At 41.4% G+C, this 24,697-nt stretch overlaps 1 protein-coding gene across 9 annotated transcripts in view; it reads right to left on the reverse strand.

The window, feature by feature from the left end:
- Positions 1-24,697, reverse strand: part of CD47 (CD47 molecule) — a 57,081-nt gene that overhangs the window by 15,028 nt on the left and 17,356 nt on the right. For all 9 annotated transcript variants that reach the window (XR_013975075.1, XM_080918794.1, XM_080918793.1 and 6 more), the window contains 5 exons: positions 14,711-14,800; positions 4,891-4,998; positions 3,761-3,853; positions 2,768-2,860; positions 940-1,032 (listed from right to left, as the gene is read on the reverse strand). Coding sequence is in view for 8 of the 9 variants with exons in the window: in XM_080918794.1 (XP_080774920.1) it covers positions 940-1,032; positions 2,768-2,860; positions 3,761-3,853; positions 4,891-4,998; positions 14,711-14,800 (477 nt within the window). In the remaining variant the exon portion in view is untranslated. The remainder of the gene's footprint in view (positions 1-939; positions 1,033-2,767; positions 2,861-3,760; positions 3,854-4,890; positions 4,999-14,710; positions 14,801-24,697) is intronic.

Raw genomic sequence — 24,697 nt, forward strand, 5'->3', positions numbered from 1 at the left:
AATCAAATTTCATGATCAGAGATTGAGAAATAAAGTTCAGAAATAAAGGTAGAAAACTTTTTGAAAATCTTATGTAAATACTATAAAAATTGTACAGACTATACTACTTAACTTTTTGTATTCATTTTTAAAAGTTCATCTAAAAGCACATTGGAGATACTGGTTTGTTTCAATGACATTAACTTCTGGGTTTCTTCTTCTATGGTGAAGTGTGTGCTATATTTCATAAAAGTAACAAACTACTTTTAAAGGAGAGTCATAAATCTTATGTCTGGAGTCAGGTGTGGCTTACACAAGACACACTGCAGTTCAGGCACCACTAAAAGCATTTATCTGTGTCTATACACGTTCCTAATGAGAACGCAGAAACCCCATATTCGAGGCTGACAGATTAGGCACAGAATGGTGAACCCAAGTCCACACCTACTAAAAGCTGATTTTAAAGGCAGTAAAATCTTGAATGTAAAGACTTCCTTTAATATAGTGGCTTTTCACTAGAAGTGTTTTAAAGTAGTGCACTGGAAGTCGCTGAGTATTAAATTACAGATGTGACAGGCTTTAATTTCCAGTTCCTTTCTCTGGAGGGGTGTCTGTGTATGTAAGCAGTGTATACAAAGACCAGAGGGACAGACAAAGAACTCCACAAGAGGAACCTGAAACAGGAACAGACCTTTCATACTAATTAAAATGGAGTCTCCAAAGATATCTTTTTTGCTTATAAAAAATTTTATACCTCTTAATACACTGAGCCATTTTCTTCCTTAGCTCGTGATAAAAATCTGAATGCCCTCTCCCTCTTTAACTGGTATCTCTCCCATTATTTTTTCTAAATTTTGGAGACAAGAACAGATTTCTACCCACAGCTGGAGGGATGCACCAAATTCATTTTATAAATATCTGAAATTCTTTGCAGAGGCTTAAAAAGTAAGATAAACTTACCGACAAACTTCATATAAACTAGTCCGAGTAATTCTGCTAGAGCTATGATACCCAAACCTGAAATCAAAAGCGGGCCATGCACTGGTTCACAAGCTGTAGAAACAAATAAAAAATATTGTTAGTAATGCATAAAAAGTAAAAAAAAAATCTTAATTTAAAGGATACAACAATAACTCTTAAGATCAATATTTATCCTTCAGGTGTGGTTTTACATCCCCAACTCTAGGTTTACACACTTGGCAGACGGTACCACTGAGCTACACCCCAGCATGTGCCAGCCTGAAGGATATTATGTTTTATTCTAATGACAAGTAAAACCTTTTTTACATGTACACGGTATACAAATATCTTTATTCCTAGCTCACTAAATTAGCTTACCTATTAGTAGGAAAAAAGGCATTTTTAACACAGTGTATCCTTACTGTACCAAAGATTAGTGAGAAATAAAGTCACGGTAAAGTCAAAGAAAAGTAAAGTCACAGGTGCGTTTCAAGTAGAGCCTGGTTATTGGACAAGTTCTCCCACAGGTACAGGCACCACACACAGCTGACTATGAGAGCAGTCATCTCATAAGCTGTATATAGGCAGCGTTCTTGAAGCAACGGGAAAAATACAATTTGTAGCTGGTGTGTGTGTGTGTGAGTGTGTGTGTGTGTGTGTGTTGGGGGCAGTGGAAATGCTGAAAATTCCAAATGCTGGTAAAAGTATTCGGAGAAGCAAAATATCCCTCCCTGTTTGGTGTTACCAAACAGGATTTGCCAGTTTACTACAAAAATTAACTGTACCTCACCACACAATGCAGAAATTACAGCCCTTGGTGTTCAGCCAACTAGAGCTGAAAATTTATATCCACAGAAACACATGCTCATTGATGTTTACAGTAACTTTATTCATCTGTCATAAAAAGAGGAAAGCGACCCCTCAGTAGGTGAATGCAAAACGCTAAACACATTATGGCAACAATATTTTTCAGCACTAATGAGCTATTAAGCTATAAAAAGACATGGAAGAAACTTGAGATTTATATTAAAAATGAAGGCAGCCCACATGAAGAGGCACACCCGTAACCTCCGTATTGTGTGTAGATAAGATCTGCGCTTTCCACTCAGTAAGAGTCTAGTGCTAAGACATTCTGAAAAAACACGAAACTCCGTGGAAGGTTAAAAGTTCAGTGATGTCAAGAATCAGGGGTTGGGGGAGAAACACATGAACAAGAAGAACATGGGGGAGATTATTACACAGGACAGCACTGGGCATCATACAAGTTACTGCACATCTGTCACAGCCACAGACTGTACTGCACAACACCAGTTACCAAGCTCGACATAAGCTATCAACGGAGAATAGAGAAAGGGCAGTATATACGGCAACTCTCTACTTCCCACTACGTTCTTCTATGAACCCACAGTTATTCTAAAAAGAAATATCCATTTAGTTAAAAGAAGAAGAAAGAAGGAAAAAGGAGAAGAAGGAAAGAAGAAAAGAAGGAGAAGGAGGAGGAGGAGAAGCAAGAAGAAGGAGGAAGAGGAGAAGAAAAGGAAGAGGAGGAAGAGAAGAAGGAGAAGAAAAGGAAAAGTAGGAGGAGAAAAAGGAAAAGGAGGAGGAGGAGAAAGGAAAGGAAGGAGAAGGAGGAGGAGAAAGAAGAGGAGAAGAAGAAGAAAGAAGTAAGGAGAACGAGGAGAAAGAGAAGAAGAAGGAGCAGAAGAAGGAGAAGAAGGAGAAAGGAGGAGAAGAATGAGAAAAGAAGGAAAAGAAAGAAAGAGGAGAGAAAGTTAGAGCGTTAACCTGACTGAAACTCAGCTCAGACACACAGAAGAGGGTGACTCACCCATGATGCAGAGACACAGCCCAACCACAGCAAGGACATAGCCGAGCACTTGAGTGATCAATATGGCAATGGTGAAAGAAGTCATTCCAAAAGCTGGGGGAGGAAAGGACATCACAGAGGCGTGTTGAGAGCTCTGATGTTGCAATCAGTCCTGTGAACATCTGACACACTCAGAGGTGGACTGCAGTTGAGACTTCGTCAGATGACATGTTTCCCAGCTCACCTTCCCATAGGAATGTCACCCATTCTGCAAGCTTTTACTGTCAGGCATCTGAGAGGGACTGGCGCTTTTTAGTAAAATCCTAAAGCAATGTTGTTATGTTTATAAGTTGTGCAGTATGGATGGCCTGTTACACATGGTTTCTGTACATGCGCACAACTGCTCTGAGGGGGGAAAAACTACCACACAAACAAAACCTCTATACTGTGTGGGTGGACAAGAGCTGTGCCTTTCTAACGAGTCTTTAAATGCAGCCCAGGGATTCAATGCTAGATGAGACTCTTTACCAGTAGCAAAATTATGACCTTGACGTATTTTTAAATGCACAAAAATGATATTGGCAACTGTTAGAACAGCTATACAGTTCAGTGTTACCAATGTTTCTGAAATTCATGCCTTATCATCTTGCCTCACAGAACCAGTCTTTCTACTGCAAAGGTTTACTATAAGAGGGAAAAGAGCACTTCTAGTACTGACTTACAGCTACAAAAAACCCAAAAATTAGAACATGCAATAGCCATTAAAAATTATATGCCACACTTTAAAATTACACCAATGTCATTAAATATGCAAGAAAACCGCTTTCTCCAAAATGACTTTTTAGACGACCCAGAAACCTTAAAATTCATCTGTATGGGGAGCGTTACTAAGAACAAAACGGACAACGGGATAATGCCGCTTTCACTGAACTGTTAAAACCACACAAGAACATTTTCCCCGAGTATTTTTGTAAGGAAAAGGGCAAAAATCAGACTGTAAGAACAAAGACTCACCTGTCATGAACACATTGTACTGAAGTAGTATTAATATTCCTGTAGAGATTACAATGAGGCCAAGTCCAGAAGCATTCTTCACGGGCTTTTCTCCTGTCAGTCAAGACACATATTTAAGGTATTTTCTTATGTGCTTCGCTGTAAAGCATATTCTACTAACCGTCTTATTCCCAGTGCTACCTTATAAACTGTGAGCGGCTTAAAATGTCTTCCTCAGGTCCACACAAAGTAAGTAATTCTTATTGTATCATTTAAGGCCAACTAAAAGATCCATGTCTCAACCTGCTGATTTTTTTTTTTTTTTTTTGGCTTTAACTCTTTAAGTTCGTATTCCCAATGATAAACTTGCCCTCACTCATTCAGTATTCATCCTGTCCCCCAAGCCAAATCAGCTGCTCTTTCATGTTGTTTCCTGATTTCTTCACCTCACCAGGCCCTCACGAAACACATGCTGCCAAATCTGTTCCAAAGATCAGCCTGCCACAGTGTCCCTAGGAGACGGCAGTGGTTCGCTACAGTCTACCATGATAAGCCCCCGGCTTCGCTTTCCTTCCCAGCTTCTCCCTGCCTCTGCTTCCCACCCACACATCCCTCTCTCAGCTGCAACGGTCGATTCAGATTGACAGAGCTCCGGGTTCATCCCACATCTCAGCCGGGAAACATTGCCTACACACAGTGGATTGAATGGACGTTCCAGGTATATTCCTGTCTTCCTGTCCTTAGGAACCATGACTACAACCTCATGTGTCAGGATAAATACTGAATGGAAAAGATTTGCAACTAAGGATGGAGAAAGAAGATCTGACCTGGATTGAGTGAGTGCGTGAATACCTAGTTTGTGTCCTGTTGTGGGGCCTAGGGAGGTGGCTCTCGCTCTCATACGGACACAGAGGTCAGGAGGAGGCAGTGATGGGAGCTACTCTACTAGCTAAGCACCATCTGTAAACACCAGAAGCTGGAACATCAAGGACAAGGATTCTTCCCCAGGGTCCCCAGAGAGGAAACTTTTCTAGAGAGTTCAGAGCACATCACCTGCCATAACCCAGCAGCCCTAAAATCCAATACACACTCCCTTGGGATGCTGGCTCACCTCCGCCCACAGCCCTGATCCTGGTACCCATGCATCTTACCTGGGATGAGAAGGATGGCTCCAACAACCACGATGACTGTGAGCACCACCCCAGCGGCAAGCAGCAGAATGATTCTCTTATTCGTATGGCTGGATTTATATTTGAGTGCTTAAGAGAAAAACAAAGAATTATGTAACTCAGTCACAACTGATGCTATTTCTGTAACATACAATGTGAGAAACAGACAACCCTCTGCATGTGAGAAACCTCTGAAGCACCACTCCTTACATTTTTACCCACTGCCCTTGTGCATTTCTATAAGTCAAGGTCATTTGGATGTGGATGCTGAAGGGGTGGCTGATATTTTATTCCCTGCCCTTTATACAATCAAACGACATATAAAAGGCCCTCTAAACTAAAGCATCATTAAGCATTTTCACATTTTCTCCCATCTGTGCACAGAACATGACAGAATACCTGGACCCTACATACTAGATGTCAGTAAAAGTTCCCCCTTCCTACCTAGCAATCAGTGTGCTCCTAGACACTTTCAATTTTCCACTGAGGAGCAAGATCACCCCAAATTCATAACACAGCAGAGACACACACAATGCTGGTAAGACATAGATACATAGAAAGAAACAACAAGAAAACAAATGTTAAAGAACTTAGTAGAAATCTAGGTAATGTAATTTGAAAATGAGACTAGAATAAGCAATAAGCAAGTCATATCCATGTGAAATCCCAATGAAGAAAAATCCCTAAAACTTTAAACTAAGACACTGAAATAAAAACACTGCCAAGGTGGATTCATGGCTGGCATCATTGGTCCTCATGTAGACTAACCCTCAGGTGCCACTTCCCTTGCTGACACAGAATGTTTCAAATGATAGGTCTCACAACATTTTCTTTTGTTCTCTATTGACCTTTGTGTTTGGTAAATGATGAAGCTTTTTTTTTTTTTTTTTTTTTTTTTTTGCTCATAAAGAAAAAAATAAAGGGAGGGAGGGAGGGAGTAAGAGAGGGAGGAAGGGAGGAAGGGAGGGAGGGAGGGAGGGAGTAAGGGAGGGAGGGAGGGAGTAAGGGAGGAAGTGAGGGAAGGAGGTTAAGAAAACCATTAAAGGCCACCAGAAATAAGACTGAGGAACAGAGCACCGCAAGATGAGAGACTATCACGTTTCTAGTGCCGCTGCAAACTGATGTCCCGCTTACTGGCAATCAAGTGGGTGTGATGTTCTGAACCAGAAATGCCCCTCACAGGCTCAGGCATTTGAACACTTGGTGGTACTGTCTGGGGAAGGTAATGCAACTTCTAGGTCATGGAGTCTTGCTGGAGGAAACGGCACTAAAAGCAGGCTTTAAGATCCCTCACTCCCTCCCTCCCTTTCTCCCACCCCTTCTGCTGTGTGTTTAAAGCTGAAGATGTGAGCTCTCTGCTTCATGGCTGCCATATTTTTCTGCCATTATGAACTTTCCCTTTAGAAAACCATAAACCAAGATAAATATCTCTTTCTTCCTTAAGTTGTTTTTGGTCATGATATGTCATCCCAGCAACAGAAAGTTACTAATACAGAGGGCAATTGTTTTAAATGTTGTGTTTGGTTTTAATTTTCCTTTACTAAAATGATGAACAGATTAAATACAACAAACTCAGGAAAGTACTTAACGACCATAATAAAAATCTATCATGGAGACACCTGAAGACTTTTATTGCTCTGCTGTTTGAGTTCCTTTCCTGTGGTTATGATAAAACACTCGAAGAACAGCTTAGGAGAGGAATGGGCTTCTTTCAGCTTACGGATGACTACCATGGAGGAGCATGGGGAAGAGACTCAACCAGGAACCGGAAGTAGAATCGGGGAGGAGCACAGTTTGCCTGCTCCTCATGCTTAGCTGAGTGTCTTACAAAGCCAAGGACCGCATCTGTACCGGGAAAAGTGCTGACCACTCCTACACAAATGATCAATCAAGAAAGTTCCCCACAGGCCAATCTGATCCAGGGCAATCCCTCAACTGTCCCTTGTCAGGTGACTTTAGGGTGTGTCAAACTGTGAACGCTAACTAGGAGAGGCTCCTACTCACTCTTCTGATTCCAATCTCAGTTCTGGTCACTTTCAGAGGAGACAGTGAGCCACAAATCTGAGTAACTGACCTTCCGTGGAACCAGAGCGAATCATGTGGCAAGATCCCTGGGCTTTGGTACGGCTGTTTACCTCTATCCAGCCCTGAAGCTCACATGATGACTGTTCAGTCCCACCCCTGCCTACTTGGAAGATTTCACAGCTTCCCTACTTTCAAAACTCATACCAGCTAGGAAAAAAGCTAAGTGGTGGGTCACAAAAGACAAGGACCCATTTCAAAAAGGCAGAAATACATGATTCTCTAGGCATAGGTTTTCATTTTCCACCTAATTCCATATATACTCCTATCTAAATGCAGTATGAAAACTCTGCAAGAGTTGCAACATAAAAGTTGTTTCACATGTACCATAATCAATCAAGAATTCATAAGTGACTCTTCCAGTTTTAACACAAAAAGATGAGCAATTAAAATATTAGAATATAGTTTAATCTCATGCAGGAACACTGACTGGTATCGTTCTTAGTAAAACTAAAAGTCTGAAAAACACATAAACTTCATCCCATTCAGGCTTGGGAGGCAGAGTAAATAATGCCATCAATAGCAAAAGTAAATAAATAAATAAAATACTACAAAATATTATGTCAGAAACTCTTTCAGGTAATCTATGTCCTGAGGGATGTGTTAGTCCTTGGTTATTGGTTTGACTACTATTTTCCAGGTTACCTAATTTTTAAAAATTAGGTATTTTCTTTAATTAGCTTTTGTACCAAATACATTACTTGGTCTTAAGTAATCTCAGGCAATGGAAGAACATCTGTGTTTCTTGAGCAAACACTCAGAGGGAGTCTCTTTTGGCTCATATTCTGCTCACAATGGCCACATTCAGCTGGTCCCCACAGCAGGGAAGGAAGGTTATCTCCTTAGCCTAGTTACTACTGAGATTCCACAGAACCCAATAATCTCCAGGGTTTCTGCTGGTGATCTCTTCTTGTTCCTTAAGCAGTAGATGTATCCCTATGGATGGAATTTATCAAGCCATCAAACACAACAGAGACAACATGGATGAAAGCAATTTAAGATAAAAATAATTTTAGTGTATTCTCCCTCCTCTCTCCCTCTTCCCCCTTCCAACACAAGGTTTCTCTACATTGTCATGGCTGTCCTAAAACTCATTATGTAGATCAAGCTGACCTTGAACTCAACAGATATCTGCCAGTCTCTGCCTCCCAAGTGCTGGGATTAAAGGTGTGTAACAACAAACCTATCTTAGTTTAATGTTTTCTTAACAAAAGACTCTTATAAAACTTCCTAGTATAATATATAGAGTGGTACAATAATCCATGTGATTTCAACAATGTGTGTGCTTTTAAAGATTCCCCTCAGCCAAAAACTCCTGAAATCAACATGTAACGTACATAAGAAATAATGGCATTTAAGGCCTTACTTTGTTTCTTGAGACAGGGTCTCACTGTGTAACACTGGATGACTTGGAATTCAATTTTCAGACCAGCCTGGGATTAAAGTATGTGGCACCATGCCTCTACCAGAATTAATATGTATATATGTATATATATTCTAAAAGTTTCTAACATTACTGCTACCAAATACAGGAAAAGCAACTATCAGCGGAAACAATATAATGTGACTTTTTATTTGTTTTGTGATGCAGTCTCCCTGAACAACCCATGCTGACCTTGAATCTGCATCCCTCCTGCCTCTGTCTCTCAAGTGCTGGGATCCCAGGAGTGTACCACCTTGCCTGGCACAATGTAACTGTACTAACCATAACATTAGGTATTCTTCTAATTCAAATATGTCTTTATAATTTCATATTATATGTACTATAGGACAGATGCAAATTTTTACTGTGTATGCAGTAACATAGCTATTTATTAGCCCAAATCAAGAAAGAAGTAAAAGGTTACTTTATTCAACAAGAATTAAGTACTACCAACCCACAGAAGGCAGAGGTCTAGCCCAGTCTTAGTTCCTTGTGTGCTAAACCTTTGAAATCCCAGTGAATAAAGAGGCTGTGTGCTCTTCTAGCAACCTGAATGAGGGGTTAATGATATGAACGGACATGATTTTCCAGGTCTCTGCCACTGACACAGAGCACATATTAAGATGGCATATGAGTTGTGGCTGAAGAAATCTAGTAAAATAACCAAGCCAATCTGGGGTTAAATCAAATCTATCATGTTAAAATATTTTTAATTGAACAACTTTATTTAAAAAAAAAGATATATGTACAGTTTTTAAAAGCATTTCTGCATAAAAGTATATGAAGACATTTTTGTCAGTACTTGATTAAAAATGAGATACAGAACAGCCACAAAGCCCACACAGATTGTAGGCTACCCAGAAAAATCTAACACTTGCTCAAAAGACATGACATTCAAATGGTCCCAAGCCACATGACTATTGAGAAGAGACAGAAGGTATACTGTGGAGATAAAATTTAGATCAGATTAAGAGTAAATCATAAAGGGAGACAAACCATCGATTTAATTATACTCTTCTTTTCAGATAACTCTGGCAAAGTAATTTAGAATCCTTTGGCATCCGTTGGGAAGAAACCAATATTATCTTCAATATAATTTGATAAGTACATATGATAACTTTTAAAGAGAGAGAGAGAGAGAGAGAGAGAGAGAGAGAGAGAGAGAGAGAGAGGAGAGAGAGAGAGAGAGAGATGTGGAAATGGTGCTGGAGAAAAATGACCTGCCATGTATAGAGTGTTTATTCGCCATTAAGTGGATAAGAGAACTGTAATAAATCCACAACCTAGCCATCTTCTCTGAGGAAATAAGTTCATTAGGATGAACACTACAAAAGATCACATTCCTTGTCCACAGGCCTAGAAAAAAAATAGCTTTTTTAAAAAAATGGCAAATATATGAGCACAAAGAAGGGAATGTCCAGCAGACATCTCCCAAGGACAAATTACTCTGGGCTAATGGGACGTTTCAGAATTTCTGGGGATATTCAGAGCACTGTTGTCCAGATAGTGTAAAGGGACTGGTGACTACATGCTGGCTCTCTCCCACAATAAAGTCAGTGAATAACTACATGGCTTACTGATCATATGAGCACTACAAGGAAGAACCAAGGCGAACGATGTTGAATAAAATTCACATTAAACTTAGCATAAATTCACATTATCATTAGGGGTCAGCAACCAGGTCACAGACTGACTTTCTGTAATAACACTGTCAGAATGATATTTCTATCCTCTTGTTTGGACAGAGCTCCTCACTGCAGTGTAGTGTCTGTCCTCACTTCTGATGAAGAACTGATTTCCTCAACTTCCCCAACAATGACTGTAATATCTTCCCAAATAGCACCAAGTGATAACTAAATTCCTTGTGGGGCAATTGAGTGGGGATGAGAAAGGAAAGTAAATGAAGGGTGTCCAGAATACACAGAGATAAATCCCAGCGCCTCTCAGGTCACACAGTTCTGACATGCACAGATCCCTATAGTTCACATGCATAACTCAAGTCCTACAAATACAGTTTGAAGTTTCATTACCAAAGTGCAACCAGAGTATGCTTCATGAGACGTCTTTAACACACTCGTCACCATCACCATATGGACATAAACAGAAGTGTCATTGTGTCACAACTACTGAAGACCAGACACTGCACGGTTATGCTCAGTTTGGACAGACAGCCAGGCTCCTGGTGATGATATCTCCCAGTGATGAGCCCACAGGCACTCAATGTATCATCAAAAAAGGAAACTGGGCAAGAAGGGTGAACAGCCAGGAAGTGACAACTGTGAACACTGCATGTGGCAGTCAAAGAGACCCCATGCGGAGTTACAGAAAGTTTCCTGTGGGGATGCTGACCCTGCCACCTCAAGAGACAGCCAGGCAGCTCAGGGAAGGTAAACTCAGTATCATGAATGAAGTAAAAACCATGTGACAATGGGAATGTCCCAGAGGATGCAACTCTGGAAAACAAATGACAAAACAAACAAAAAGCAAAGGCAAACATCAACAACAAAAACATTAAAAAAAACAAAAAACAAAAAAACAAAAAACCAGCAGAGACTTCTGGAACCCGAAACTGAAGGCACAAAGGTGACCTGCAGCAGGCTGATATAACTAAGGCTGATGAGCCTGGTAATTTACCAGGGGATGTTTGCTCTTTCTAAAGTCATGGAGCAAAACAAAAGGCATCAAGCTGTGCTTAACACAACATTTTAAATACTGAGTTTTAGAAGTTTGATTTGCCATGCATTAATTTCAACATTACCATAATTTTCGGTTTCTATGACACTATAGTAGTGAAGTTTTAATATTTTCAAAGGGGTTTTTTTTTTTTTTTTGGTGTATTTTTAAATGTTTATACAGGCTCTTGCTATGTAGCTCTGGATCACAGGACCACACTTCCAATGCGGCTTGTCTTGGCAACATGTTTTGAAGGCCACTGTATGACAGTAATATTCCTATATATTATCAAGACTGTTTGACGGAATTCAGCTTCCACAGTCAAGTTCACAGCCATGCGGCTGAGTCCAAACTAAAGACCATGTCTCTGGACCAGACAAGGGTTAAAGGAAAAGAAGACAAAGAACGGAGAACCAGTGTTATGTATAGCTGGGCCTTAAGCCTGAACTACAACTCCATGAGGTATTAGAAAGCATGGATCTCAAAATGTAGGCAAAAACTTCTCACAGTATAGATGAAAAATCTTGAAAATCAGCCAGGAGTCGGTTGACAACATGACTAACTCTTGAGTTGATCCAAGACAATGAAATGGGTCTATCTTAAGGTTTCTATTGCTGTGATGAACGCCATAACCAAAAGCATCTTGTGGAGGATAGGCTTTACTTCAGCTTAGAACTCTCGGGTCCCACCCCCTCACTGAGGGGAGGCTGCAGGTGCCCTGAGCTGTGCTTCAAGACACAGCTTTCTGTAAACCAACTGTCCCAGAAGGCACACAGAGGCTTCTTCTTGTATGTCACAGATTCACATGCAGAGCCAGAGAGACCACTAAGAGAAATGTCCTGCGGTCAAATATGGACCAGGACGAAAGGGGATAAAGAACTAGAAATCCTGAAAGGAAAAGTCTTTGGTCTGTGTTAGCATAAACTCACGACCACACAGGTGGGACAGCACGTCAGAACCAAGGAGACTTCTACAGGGTGGAGGGGAATGGTGATTGGCTGATCAATCAACTGATTGATTGCTTGATTGATCCGGGCCAAATACAAGATAGGTAGACATATCATCTTGAGGGCATCAACTGACATGTGGCAGCCTCCAAGCCAACAGGCATGGGCACACATTTCCACACCTCAAACCTTTAGCTCAGTGCCCTGGAGTCGCCATGGGTACGGGTAGAATAAATCAGTATGTGAGACCAACACTATTACTAACAGTTTCGTAAGCTAAAGCGGTGCGCTACGTCCATCGTTCCTGCAGACATTCAGGACAAGCAGACAATCTAGTGGTTAACAGCACTGTCCAAATCCACATTCGCCGGGAAACAGCTGGATGGCTTCGGACTAACTGCCTGTCTCCTATTTACAAAGCAGCAACAATAGCCACAGCACGGGCAGAGTCCCGGTGGGAAATAAACGGTTTCAGTGGAGAGAACCTGGCACGGTGAGTGACTGCTCCTTAGAGCAGGAGCTCCTCAAATATTCAGCCGTTCTTATGACTACTTAGCTTTTCATGTGAGTCAAGTCCAGAGTTTTGTCTTCCACGTACCACTCTATCTGTCCCTTAGGGGCCTCCCTTGTTTAAGATGAACCAATATCAGACATTTCCCATAAATATTTCTCTAGGTTCACACACACACACACATACTCTTTAAAATGCCACTGGTATAATAAAATTACTAAAAAGAATATCCAATACAACACTACTACAACACTGAGAATTCTTTATTTTTTAACCCACACGTCAAATTAACGGGAGTTTTTTTAGAAGTCTAACGGTGTCAGGCCCCTGCGATGAATGACGGACAGCGGCGCTCCTCAGAGGTAGCTGTAATTGACAGGGTGGATCTGGAACACATGTTGGCAGAGTTTATCTGCAGCCTTAAAATATCCCTGCTGTCTGAAAGCTCATGCACTTCTATCAGAGTTTCGTGGTATCAACATTTGGAAACTTCCTTAATACCCATGAAGATGAAAGTTTAATAAAATGTTACCCAGCCAGAGCAGGAGAATACAGTAGCCATGACAACACTCTGAAGACAATGGGACACAGGGATGTACAAACACATAAGCTGTATGAGCCAATAGACCATTTCCTTTTATAGAAGTAAAACACCAAAGAAAGACAGGCAGAAATGGAAGATGGAAGGTAAAAGAAAACCCTTATTTCTAGATACATGGCCAACAGATGATTTGATAACTTCTTATATAGTGTATTCCACGGTCAAAAAAATAATCATTAGTCTTATTCTGTATAAATATAGCTGATCATAAAGAGCTTCATTTCTGATCCATTCTACTGAGGATGGTGCTGCTAATGATAATGTCATAACCAGAAAACTTCTATCAACCGAAATTCAACAGCACTGCTGTGAAATCACTGTATGATCCTTAAAAAGCTGTTTCCTGTCTGAATCACAAGACAGTCCTGAAAGCCTGGGTCTGCCACTGTGGCTGAAAGCTTTCCCTAACTCCAGTGATTATGGAGCAGAGCCTGAGGCCATATCAGCCCTTTCCTTAAAATAAGAGGCTTACTGAAATTCTGAGATGACTTCTAACAGTGTCTGCAGTTTTGGAGGTAAGGGCTATGGTGTCTCGACAGTTGCCACTGTCAGACCTTGTTCTCCTCTTTGTCCATTTAGACATAACCTGGGGAAATTTCTGAAACAACTAAGTATTTCCACAGCCCTGTGCATTGTGCAAAACTCTTCAAATAAACCACCAGTCGCCTCCCGTCTGTTCTTATGTCTCACTGAGGACACACAGCCTCAACATCAGAGGACAGAACTTCATGAGCTATCCAGCAGGCATCTTCTGCAGTAATTCACTAGCACTCCTCCCACCAGAGGCTGAGGAGCAAATTTAGTTAGCACCATTTTCTCCTTACCTGAATAGGTGTTTAGTAGTCTTCAGTGGCTATATTAGGGGGCTTATAGGGCAAATACACCATATTTTAAAAGCTTGAAAGTTTAGTATGTCAACCTAGAACTTCACAAATGTGGTCAATTCCTCTTTTAACATTGTATGGAAACGCCGAGAAAATGAGGCATGTTCCTGGAGCGATGGCAGTAGGTTGGTGTGTGGATCCTGGTGAGTGTAAGCGTCAACTAGGATGCATGTAGCTGGCTATGCCATGATGAGTTCTGTACTACTGAAGGCAAATCAGTCACAGCTCTGGGTTTGGCCTTCAGAGATTCATTTATGCGGCTGTCAAAGGAAGACCACAGAGGTTTCTTCTACCAGGGGCTGCAAGCTGTACAACAAGCTCCAGTAGGGGTTGGGGGAGGAGGAATGAGGCACAGCATCCTAGGTCCCTAGAGCATAGGGGTCCTTTTTCACAGGCTAGTTAGACAGACACTGACCATACCCTAGAACAGTGGTTCTCAACCTTCCTAAGTCTGCGACACTTAATACGGCTTATACACTTAATATCTCACGTTGTGGTGACCCCAACATAAAAACATTTCATTGGTACTTCCTAGGTATAGTGATGGCTGCAAATCCTAATGTAAACATCTGGTATGTAGGGTACTTGATATGCAACCCCTTATAGGTTAAGAACCACTGCCCCAGAAGTGCACATCGTATCACTAATGCACACAAGGAAACAATGCATTGAAATACTTACTTAAAATACCAAACTTGCCCCAGAACAGGAGTATTGCCAAAATTGGAAAGATAACAATGAGGATCTTTTCATTTGGAGAAAACCACGAGACTGTGGAGAAAGAAAACAAAAATCGTAATTAGTGTTTACTATACTCACCACTAATGATCTCAAACATCTGCTTATTACTCTAGTAGAAGACAGAAATAACTAGAGCTGTGGGCCATGGTTTACACACACACACACACACACACACACACACACACACACACACACACACACAGGCACAACATATCCCATGTATAACTTACTCAATAACAACTTCTTTGACTGCATGTGAGATGTGTGCACCCATGTGGAGCCCAGAGGTTAATGTCTGGTGTGTTTCCGACTTGTGTTTTGAGTTCTCTCACACCTGAAGATCATGGATTAAACTAGGTTGTGGCCATTGGGCTTCAGGGGTGGAGCTGTCTCCGAGTCTACAGTGCTGTGCCTCACAGATTTTGTGTGGATGCTGGGCTTATACCTGGACCACTTCATCCGCTGACCCAGGTCCCTAGTCCCACAGAACAACGTATTTTCTTCAGGAATCCTACAGTTCTGGTCACTTGGGTATGCCTCCTCACACTCCTCTGTCCCGTGTTCTGAGGAAGGGCTGGAAGCAGGAGAGAACATTCGCTGGCCATGTTGCCAGGTGTGACTCACAAAACTCTGTGCGACTGTAGACAATGTCTGAACACCTCTGTTCCTCAGTACCCTCGAATGACGTAGAGCCTATTTGTTGAGGAATTTCTACTAATGCTAATGAAGATTATATATGCAAAGGGCATAAGGCAGAGGTTGGAGCTTACCACTTGCTCAGTGACTGCTGTTATTATTTGTCTGTTTCTTGAACATCTGTGTGCTTATCTATGAACAGTAGGTGCTCCTGGGGAACTAGGTAAAGGAGCTCTCAGAACCACTAGGCCCGTCTGATGACTGTGACTAAGATGTCCCCGGCCTTTTCTCAAACTGGCTCTGGAAGAGAAGACTTAACTTACAAGCCACCGACTTTAAAAAAGTCAGTCTTATGTAAACACGAGGAACTTTAGGTCATTAGGGAAGCAGTTTAAGTGTATTTTAGGTCACACAGTGAAAATCTATCTGACCCCGAATCCTATATACATGGAGCTTAGGTACTAAGATTATAGATAAGACTTGTTCAGAACTTCTAAAATATAACATTTTACTTAACTGATAATCCCATTAGGCTGAAATTTTATATGTGAATTCTGTTTTCCTCTAATAACGAAATCAAGTGAACGCACTGAGAGATTTCAATGCTGTCTGTACAGGGATGTGTGCTAGAAGAAGGTCCCTTTGCTCCTGGCTCCTGTCCCGAGAGAGCATTGGCATTCCTGAGATCAGCTCCTACATGCCTTCTGTCCTTGGTGTCAATGCTTAAGTCCATGGGCTTTCTCCACAGTGACAGCTACGTGCTTCTTATATTAAACTTATACACTAAATGCTGGCGAAAGGTTTATAACACTCTATACTGAAACTGTAACTCTACCCTGGAATACCGGTGCTTCAGAGTCGAACGTTCTGCCCTACACACAATATATTTGCTGTTGAGGATAACAAATATTCCAAAATAGTGAAGTGACAGTGTGCTGGCTGGTGTGCTGTCACTCTGACACAAGCTAGAGAAATTTTGGAGGAGGGAACCTCAATTAAGAAAATGATTCCGCCATACTGGCCTATGCGTGAGCCGGTGGTGTTTGTCTTGGTTGACAATTGAGGGCCCAGATAACTGGCCAGTGCCATTCTCAGGCTGGTGGTCATGGATACTATAAGAAATCGGGGAGAGCAAGGCCTAAGGAATAAGCCAGTAAGCAGCACTCACCCATGGCTTCTGCTCAGTTCCTGCCCTGAATTTCTGCTCTTGCTTCCCTCAAGGATGGAAAGGAATCCTGAGTTGCTTTTGGTAGTGGTGTTGTACCACAACAGTAGAAACCCTGACTATGACAAATGGAATGTCAGTTTTTGATGCTCACTGGCTGCAGATCTCTGAGAGAAATGCTTATAGATATCCTGAATGATCAACTGTGTAATTCAGTATTATTCTATACCATTTCCTATACCATAAAATCCTAGCAGCAAAGAAAGAAGGCACTGCTCTTCTGCAAAGTTGTGAACAAAATCTTACGGCTTAAAAAGTAAGCTCAATCAGTTCATTTTTCCTAATCAAGGCCTTGTATTATTCTGCTTTGAATTGTATAGACTAGCTATTCATTTCTGTATGACATATGGGATTGTTAACTTAAAGAAAAAGAGGCACAGTGAATTAAGAACCTGAGTACCTCTGTTTTCAAAGCCCCCCTTTTCTCCTGTATTCCCACCCTAAACCTTCTCAATAGGCTTCCTCATTCCAGCCATGGTCACTCCATGTTTTTAAATTTTACTTAACTCATGTCTCTCTCCCATCCCACATCTGCGCAGACAGAACCCTGCTAGCACTTACACTAACATATAGTCAGTATGTAATCTCATGTTTGACTTGAGCTGATAATCACGTCTCTTCACTGGCCTTTCCTCCTAAACACCAATCTTAGGACACAGTAGCAGGAAGCCATTAGCACAAATAGGCATTTTCAACAACAGTTGTCTCTTCATTTTCAGTTATCCTACCAGCATTCAAAGAGAGCCCATCATAGATAATGCTCTCCTGGACATAACAGCAGCTCAGCAGTTAACTATGGGAGACCCTGACCCTAGGAACAAAAGTATAGAACAGACTCCTTCGGGCAGTGGTTTGGAGAAGGGCTCTGGGGAAAGAAACTGATCTTGTGTGGGAAGGAGCCTGCCATGCCAAGACTGAGAAGAGGAGACACCAAAGCACAGCAGTTCAAGGAGCCAAGTGGATGACATTCATGGATAGAATCTAGTGGTATAGACTAGACTGGAAGGGTGGATGGAAGCAAGATCACGATGACCCTTCACAGCTTGGTAGGGCCTAGATTTGATTCCAAGAGTGATGGATGGTGAGTGATCGAAAGGCTCTCACGACGGAAAGATAATAACCTGATTTTCTTTCTAACCAATCAGTAAGTGGCAAGCTGGGACAGTTGCAGGCAAGCTGCCTTGGCACAAGAGACATCGGGAATGAGTTCTTGCAACAGAGCCGATGGCTACACATGACCTGGAAGATCCTAAGAGGCGATGAAACATGGACGAGAGCAGTTCAAAGACTGAAAGAACATGATACACAGCAAAAAAATATTAGGGTCGAGGATTGCTATTAGGAACATATAAGAATGTGCTAGAGACTGATGCAAACTTCACATACCCTGCCCTCATTACCACAATAGGACGGTTGCGTGTTCCCTGGTAGCAAGTATGCGGGCTAGAGTGGCAGGGGATGTCTTCAACTCTTTGTTTAAAAAGACTGCCACAAATTTCTGCTGGAGTCTAGCTCCTGTCACAGCCACAAACGTGTTACCTTTCTCTAATCTGTTGTGTGGGGGAAATGCTGATACACTGACTGGACATTTAAAAATCAATTGAGCTGACTGGAGAATCGATTGAGCTGACCGGAGAATCGTGGTGGGTATACTTTTATAATGTCAACGCTCAGAAGGCTGAAGCAGAAGTGTCATGAGTTCAAGGCCAGCCTGAACTATACAGATAGACCCTGTCAAAGAAAACACTAGGGGAAAACCCCCCGATGCCTTATATAAACCCATTTAGATGCCCATTAAGCCACTGATTTACTGAGGTGTTGTCAGGTGTCATTAACTCCTCCCCCTCAAGGGAACGGAGAGACAAGGCACGTCTCTAAGATCCATTTTCAGCTCTGACTTTCTATGGCATTAAGGAAATTAATTAAGCATAAAATGATCTAAGAACAGTATCTCAGAACTGGGAAAGATACTTCAAGGGCATTCACTCTGATTCTACCCAAGTTATTGCTGACAACCCTCCCCTATGTGCTCCTAAGTGCCCATTCTTCAACGGGAAGATGGCACCCGGGAAAATGAACTTCTAACATCAAGAAAACAGATGATGCTAACTAAGGAGGGTGTGGACTGTAGGTAAGTGTTCAACTCTTGCCTCCAATCTGACTGTTAGTGACACCAGGGTTCCTCTTCTTCAAACACATATATACACATACAGTTTAAATGACATTTTCTCTTCTGATAATGCATTTCACAAAAGCCACAGACTATCAAAAACACCAACAGCTGGCATATGGATCCCCTTTTGAGTTATTGGTAAAGACTATCTAAGAGATTCCTAAAATGCTATAGGCTATTGCTGTTGCATATGGTTAGCTCCCAGAGGTTAAAGCTAAGACCCTGTTGCTGAAGACATTATGAACTTCAGACACCAGATTTAGAGGACCAGAGATGGATCTGGCCCAAAGGTCGCCTCACTGAGGATGAACTTCTATGGAATCGGAAGGCACTATGCAAGCTTGCAAAGGAGGAAAGCCACCAACAGTTGACACCTATGGACAGGCACAACAAAGAGCATGGTACAGTAATCCTAGGGGAGAAATAGAGGGACGTATACTTTGGTGGTAACCAAAAGCTCTTTAGTTAGACCTAAGGGCTGCTCAGCAAGAGGGAAACTCTTGCCTAGTACTGTAAACCTAATTATACAGGGCTAGTGTGAAGTCATGGATCTTAGAGGTGAACCAGCCAGGTCACCAAACTGGCATAATTCCTAAAAACATTCTAAATATTTATCTATATGCCCACAAATAAGAATCAAAGAAACATTTCTTTGCAACAGAGTCTATTATTAAAAAACAAAAACATAGCTGATCAAAATGCAAAAAGGAAGAGATTTTGCCACGCCCAGTCCCAAGAGATATATCTGTTACATAATTCCTTCATGTAAGCCTCGGGGACATTTGCCAACTTTGGGGCAGAAAGACTGTTAAGAATTAGAGAAACAGGAAGTTTTCCGTGAGAATGTGTCTCTTATAAACCATAGAGGCAACACCCATGAAGTCTTGTCACCATGGCTACCGAAACCATGACATCATAGTCGGCCATGCTAACCTCAGACTGGGAAAGCTCATGAGCCTCACCTGGCAGGCACCTGGGAAATGCTGAGAGTGAGTGTGCGTCTTCCCCAGGAAGAATTCCTCAGTCGGTTATCCAATACCTGGTGGGCAACCATGAGGCCATGCACATACAAATAACATTATATGGACCTAGAAGTTTGTATTTGAATATTTAGAAGTGTGTGTGTGTGTGTGTGTGTGTGTGTGTGTGTGTGTGTGTGTGTGTGTGCATGCACACAAACAAATAAAAAGACACCTTGAATCAGAGAGAGATGGATGCTCACAGGGTAAGGGCTGGAGGAAGTAAAGGGAAGGGAAATGGTATAATGTCAAAAAAAATACTATAAATTATACATATACAGAACTCCAAAACATAGCAAAATGAGCTTTGGCAAAAGGTCACAATAAAATTTATAACATTGATGCTTCAGGATTATAATGGCTTTACTGGGGTGTCAACATGGCTAGTTTCCATTTGCTGTATGAATTCTAAGGTGCTCTCCCAAACACCTGACATAATTTCCTGTGCAATTCTTTCTGTATCTAAGACTTGGTATGTTAGAGTTCCCATAACTATTACAACTAGAAAGGGAACTTTGCTGATGCAGTTAAGATGACAATCAGTAGACATTCACAATGGGAGGTTATCCTTGAAGGACAAAGTTGGTCCAGTCAAATGATTCTTACAGGGCCCTGGACTCTTCATGGAATAAGAAGTTATAAACATTTGAAGGGTTCATTGAGATAAAAGTCCCTTTCCCTGACTTTGCACAGAACAAGACAACATGACAAAGGCCAGCCTGAACCTGCAGAAGTAAAGGGAAGACCCTGGAAGACATCCTATAAAGTAGGGACCCCAGTCTTGCTGTGTCAAAAAACTGAATTCCGCAACAATTATGTGAGCCTTTTACAGGTTCGTAAAATCCCAGTGAGAACATACTGTGGTCAGTATTGTGATTTTTCACACGGCACTGAACATACGGCATAGTCCCATCATAATCAGAACTATAAAACCGTCAGCTAATAAATGTGCATTGCTTGAAGCTTTAGTGCTTGTGACACTTAACAGAAGAACTCTGCAGTAGCTTCACGTCATCACTATGATCACGGTTTACAGCATGCGGATGACAACGGAACTTAACAGTGTTAAGCTGATCTGTTATCACAAAATCTGGAAAGCGTAGGTCCTGAGAGTAACTATCCTCAGCTTTCTGTACCATTGATAATAAAACTATTAATAACAAATTTTAAGTTTTATTGTTTACATATTTATAAATGTTTTCATAGTAATTATATCTTGTGCTAGTTTTTCAAGCCAGGGAAATCTAGGTTAAAGTCACAGGTTTGTCTTTGACCTTGAACACATTACTTGAGTCTTGTTTGCTTTCCGTACTGAGAAGAGGTAACAGCTACACCGGTGTCCCAGAGTTTTGAGCAAAGCACAGGACAGGACATAAATAATTCATCTGGGATGCGCGCAGACAAAGGGGAGGCCATTCCCCTTCTGTCCTCTCTACCGTACGCACTGCCTAGCACTTTGAAGTAGCATCTGATTGAATCCATACTGCCCACCTCGGCACCCCACCCCCCAGTCAGTACCCAATGAATCTGTGTCAAGGCAATAGCTTATTTCTAAATCACAATGCTGTGATAGAGACGGCATCCTCATTTTGCTGATTTAAAAAAAAAAATGATGACCGAAGACTTTGAGAGTATGTGATTACTGGATGCACAGTCATAAATGGGACACTTTATAGGACATAAATGGTACCACCACCTGCAGAGCTCAGAAGAGAGAAGAGTAAAGGCCCGAGGACAGGGCTTAGTATTGTGGAATACTGTCTTCCGAGCATGACAAAGCCACTGTTCTACGGAACTATCAACAACTCTGTTATATACACAAGAGCTGCCCAAGATTGGAGATGTCGATATCTGTTATGGAGGGAAAGGGACTCACAAGTTCTCACCCTTCTCTGAGAGTCTACAGCCAGCAAACAGGTACTAGAGTTGAAGGAGAGATGTGGTTTGGGGCTGGTTCTTTCCTTTTGTGTTTGTTTGTTTTGTGGTATTATGTTACATGTTTGCAGAGCCTCCAGGACTTGACCTGACTGAGAAGAGGAAGAGAATGAAGAAAAGACAAGCACACACAGACAAACAGAAATGCTGGGGCTGGGTGGCATGGGCTCTCTGATGGGGAAACTGCAGCGCTCTGGAAGCTTGGCACGCCTACTTTATACAGTTGAATAAGGAGGTGGGGATTTGACTTACAACTAAACAAGGCCGGTTAGCTAACCTGGATAGCAACAGTTGCCAATAGAGCAGCTTGCAGGCTGTGACGTATCAGAGGGCGGGGAATCAAGCTATGGTGGACAGTTTTTGCACACACTGTCAGCATCCTAGTGGACCCGGCAAAGGCTCTGCCATCACTCTGAACCTCACCGCTGAGGGGTGGTGTCAGGCTTGGCCATTTTCTCATGGACCTTGATATGGCCATGCCCAGGTTAACAGCCCATGTTCATTCAAGACTCTGCCACTCACGTGTCCACCTCTCCTCACAGTACAAACACTGTACTGTGATTCCTGCTCTTGTATATAAGACACCCCCTAATGTTCAAAAGCAACCCTTATAAAAGTCACTGGCTCACATACACATGCTTAAAAAGGACATGGGGAACTAACTGGAAAGAAGAATGGAGATCAGTGGGAACAGGAGGACAGAGAGAGTAATAGGGACGAATACGATCAAAATATACTATACACATAATGGAAAACACTACTACTATATTTAGTACATACTAATAACCATTGTTAAGGACCCTGAACACAAGGTAAGTTGAGCCTCTTAAGTTTTCCTATGTTAGAAAACTATGAAGTATAAAAACAAAAAGAAGAAAAAAATAGAAGCTTTCTCCAAACTCAAGTCCTGGAGTGTTGGCCTAGAAAGGCATGAATGTCATACAGTGTTTACACACCGTCAGCTCCTGTACTCCAAAGCAACAAATGGTCACCATTACCTGTGTTCTACTGAGCAGAATTCAATTACATCCTGAACAATTTCCCTTTTTCATTTAAGCTTACATTTGCAAAAAAAAAAAAAAAAAAAAAAAAAAAAGCTCAACACAGTAAAAATGATTTCTAATGCCTAAATCTCCGAGTCCACAAAATAAGCATCATTATAGTAACAAATACATATTCTTCCTCAAATGATGTTGTATGCCAAGGTATATTATAATGAACAAAGAGACACCCTAAAGGATGGGAGAATGCCTTTTGCAACAACCTAGTAGAGAGGGGATTATCACCTAAAACCTACAAAGAAGTCCAAAATTTAAACACAAATTCATCTGGTTAACAACTGGGCTACAGGACTGAATACAGACTCCTCAAAGAGAAATCACCCAATTAGCAAATCATCCCAAACCAACCACTTAACAAACAAGCTTCAGACCTGAACAGTTTTCAGAGGGAGAAAGACAAAGATATAAAATAACACCTGAAGAAATGTTTCTTTCTTTGAGATTCCATCTAATTCTAGCCAGAATGCCTATCATTAGGAAAACAATCAATCAATACTGTTAAAGATGTAGGGAAAGAGGAACCTTTCTATACAGCTGGGAAGAAGAGAACGCTGTCACAGGTGCAATGGAAATCAGTAAAGATGTCCCTCTTTACAAAAACTAAAAGTTAGAGCTACTATAAGCTCTATCTGTATCAGTCTTCAGTAAACCGGAGGGATTCTTATATCGCTGCACTTCTCACAATAACCAAGCAGAGGAAATAACCCACATGGCCATCAACAGATAGAGGGAAAAAAGTGGTGTATATACACAATCGAGTTTTATTTAGCTATTAGATAGAACTAGAGATCACTGTGTTAAGTAAAATAAGCCATCCTCACCTATCCCTATTGTTTTACATGTATTTACATACATGTAAATAATTACATATGTCTATGTAAAACATGCAAATAGAAGACTGAGAGAAGGGAGAAGTAGGTTTAAAGGAAATGGGGGCAGGAACGAGAGGATGGTATAAATGTATGAAAATGCTATATTAAAAAGTGCAACGTTCTGTAAGCTAACTATAAAAGTTGCTAGCACCTTGACTTTTATGCCTACAGCCCCAAAGTTCACCACACATCTGAGGTTTGAACTCCAACATTCCCAAAGTCCACCACAGGACTGGATCTTTGGCTCCAGTGTGTGCCAGGGAAACATGCCTTTGTCTCCAGTAGTAAGCAACTGGGATTCTGACTCCAGCTCTCAGAAGTTTATGGAGTCCAGAGTGAGACAAGCAGGCTTAAAACACGTGGTTTCCCTGGTGATCAGTGTGTGGCCTATTTGTGACCCTGCTATCACCCTGATAAGCCCGGACATCTCCGGCAACCTCAGATAACATTACTAAGATCAACATCAAACTTAATCTGTCTCTACAGGGGATCTTCATGCAGCAAGATCCCTTTCTAGGAAAAATCCCAGAAAAACAAAAACAAATAAACATCCACATAGAACTGGAAGAGAGAGAAGTAAAACTTTTAAGACTAACCCATCCTAGCAATGAACAAAGCATGACATGGAAACGTAAAGAGTATTAGACAACTGCACAACACAACCCACTGCAACCATCTACTTAGTCCAAACTGATTACATAATAGGTCACAAATCAAAAGCTGAGATAACTCCTTGCCTTTTATCAGAACACCAGGAAATACACATAGTAATCAACGATAAGAGAAACTATGAAAATAGTGAGAGAACGTGGAAGTTCCCACAGTCAGATGAAACTGAGAAGACAAACTCTGGGATTCAGCCAGGGTAGTCCTAAGACTATCCTGTACACATGATAAGCACTTATGCTAATGAGTGAGAAACAGCTCATAGAGACAAAACAATATACTTCAAGGCCTGTAGAAAAGCAAGAGGGCAACCCCAAACCCAGCGATGTCAGAGAATAAT

This window comes from Micromys minutus, assembly GCF_963924665.1.
Source record: "Micromys minutus genome assembly, chromosome: 7".
NCBI classification, from domain to species: domain Eukaryota; kingdom Metazoa; phylum Chordata; class Mammalia; order Rodentia; family Muridae; genus Micromys; species Micromys minutus.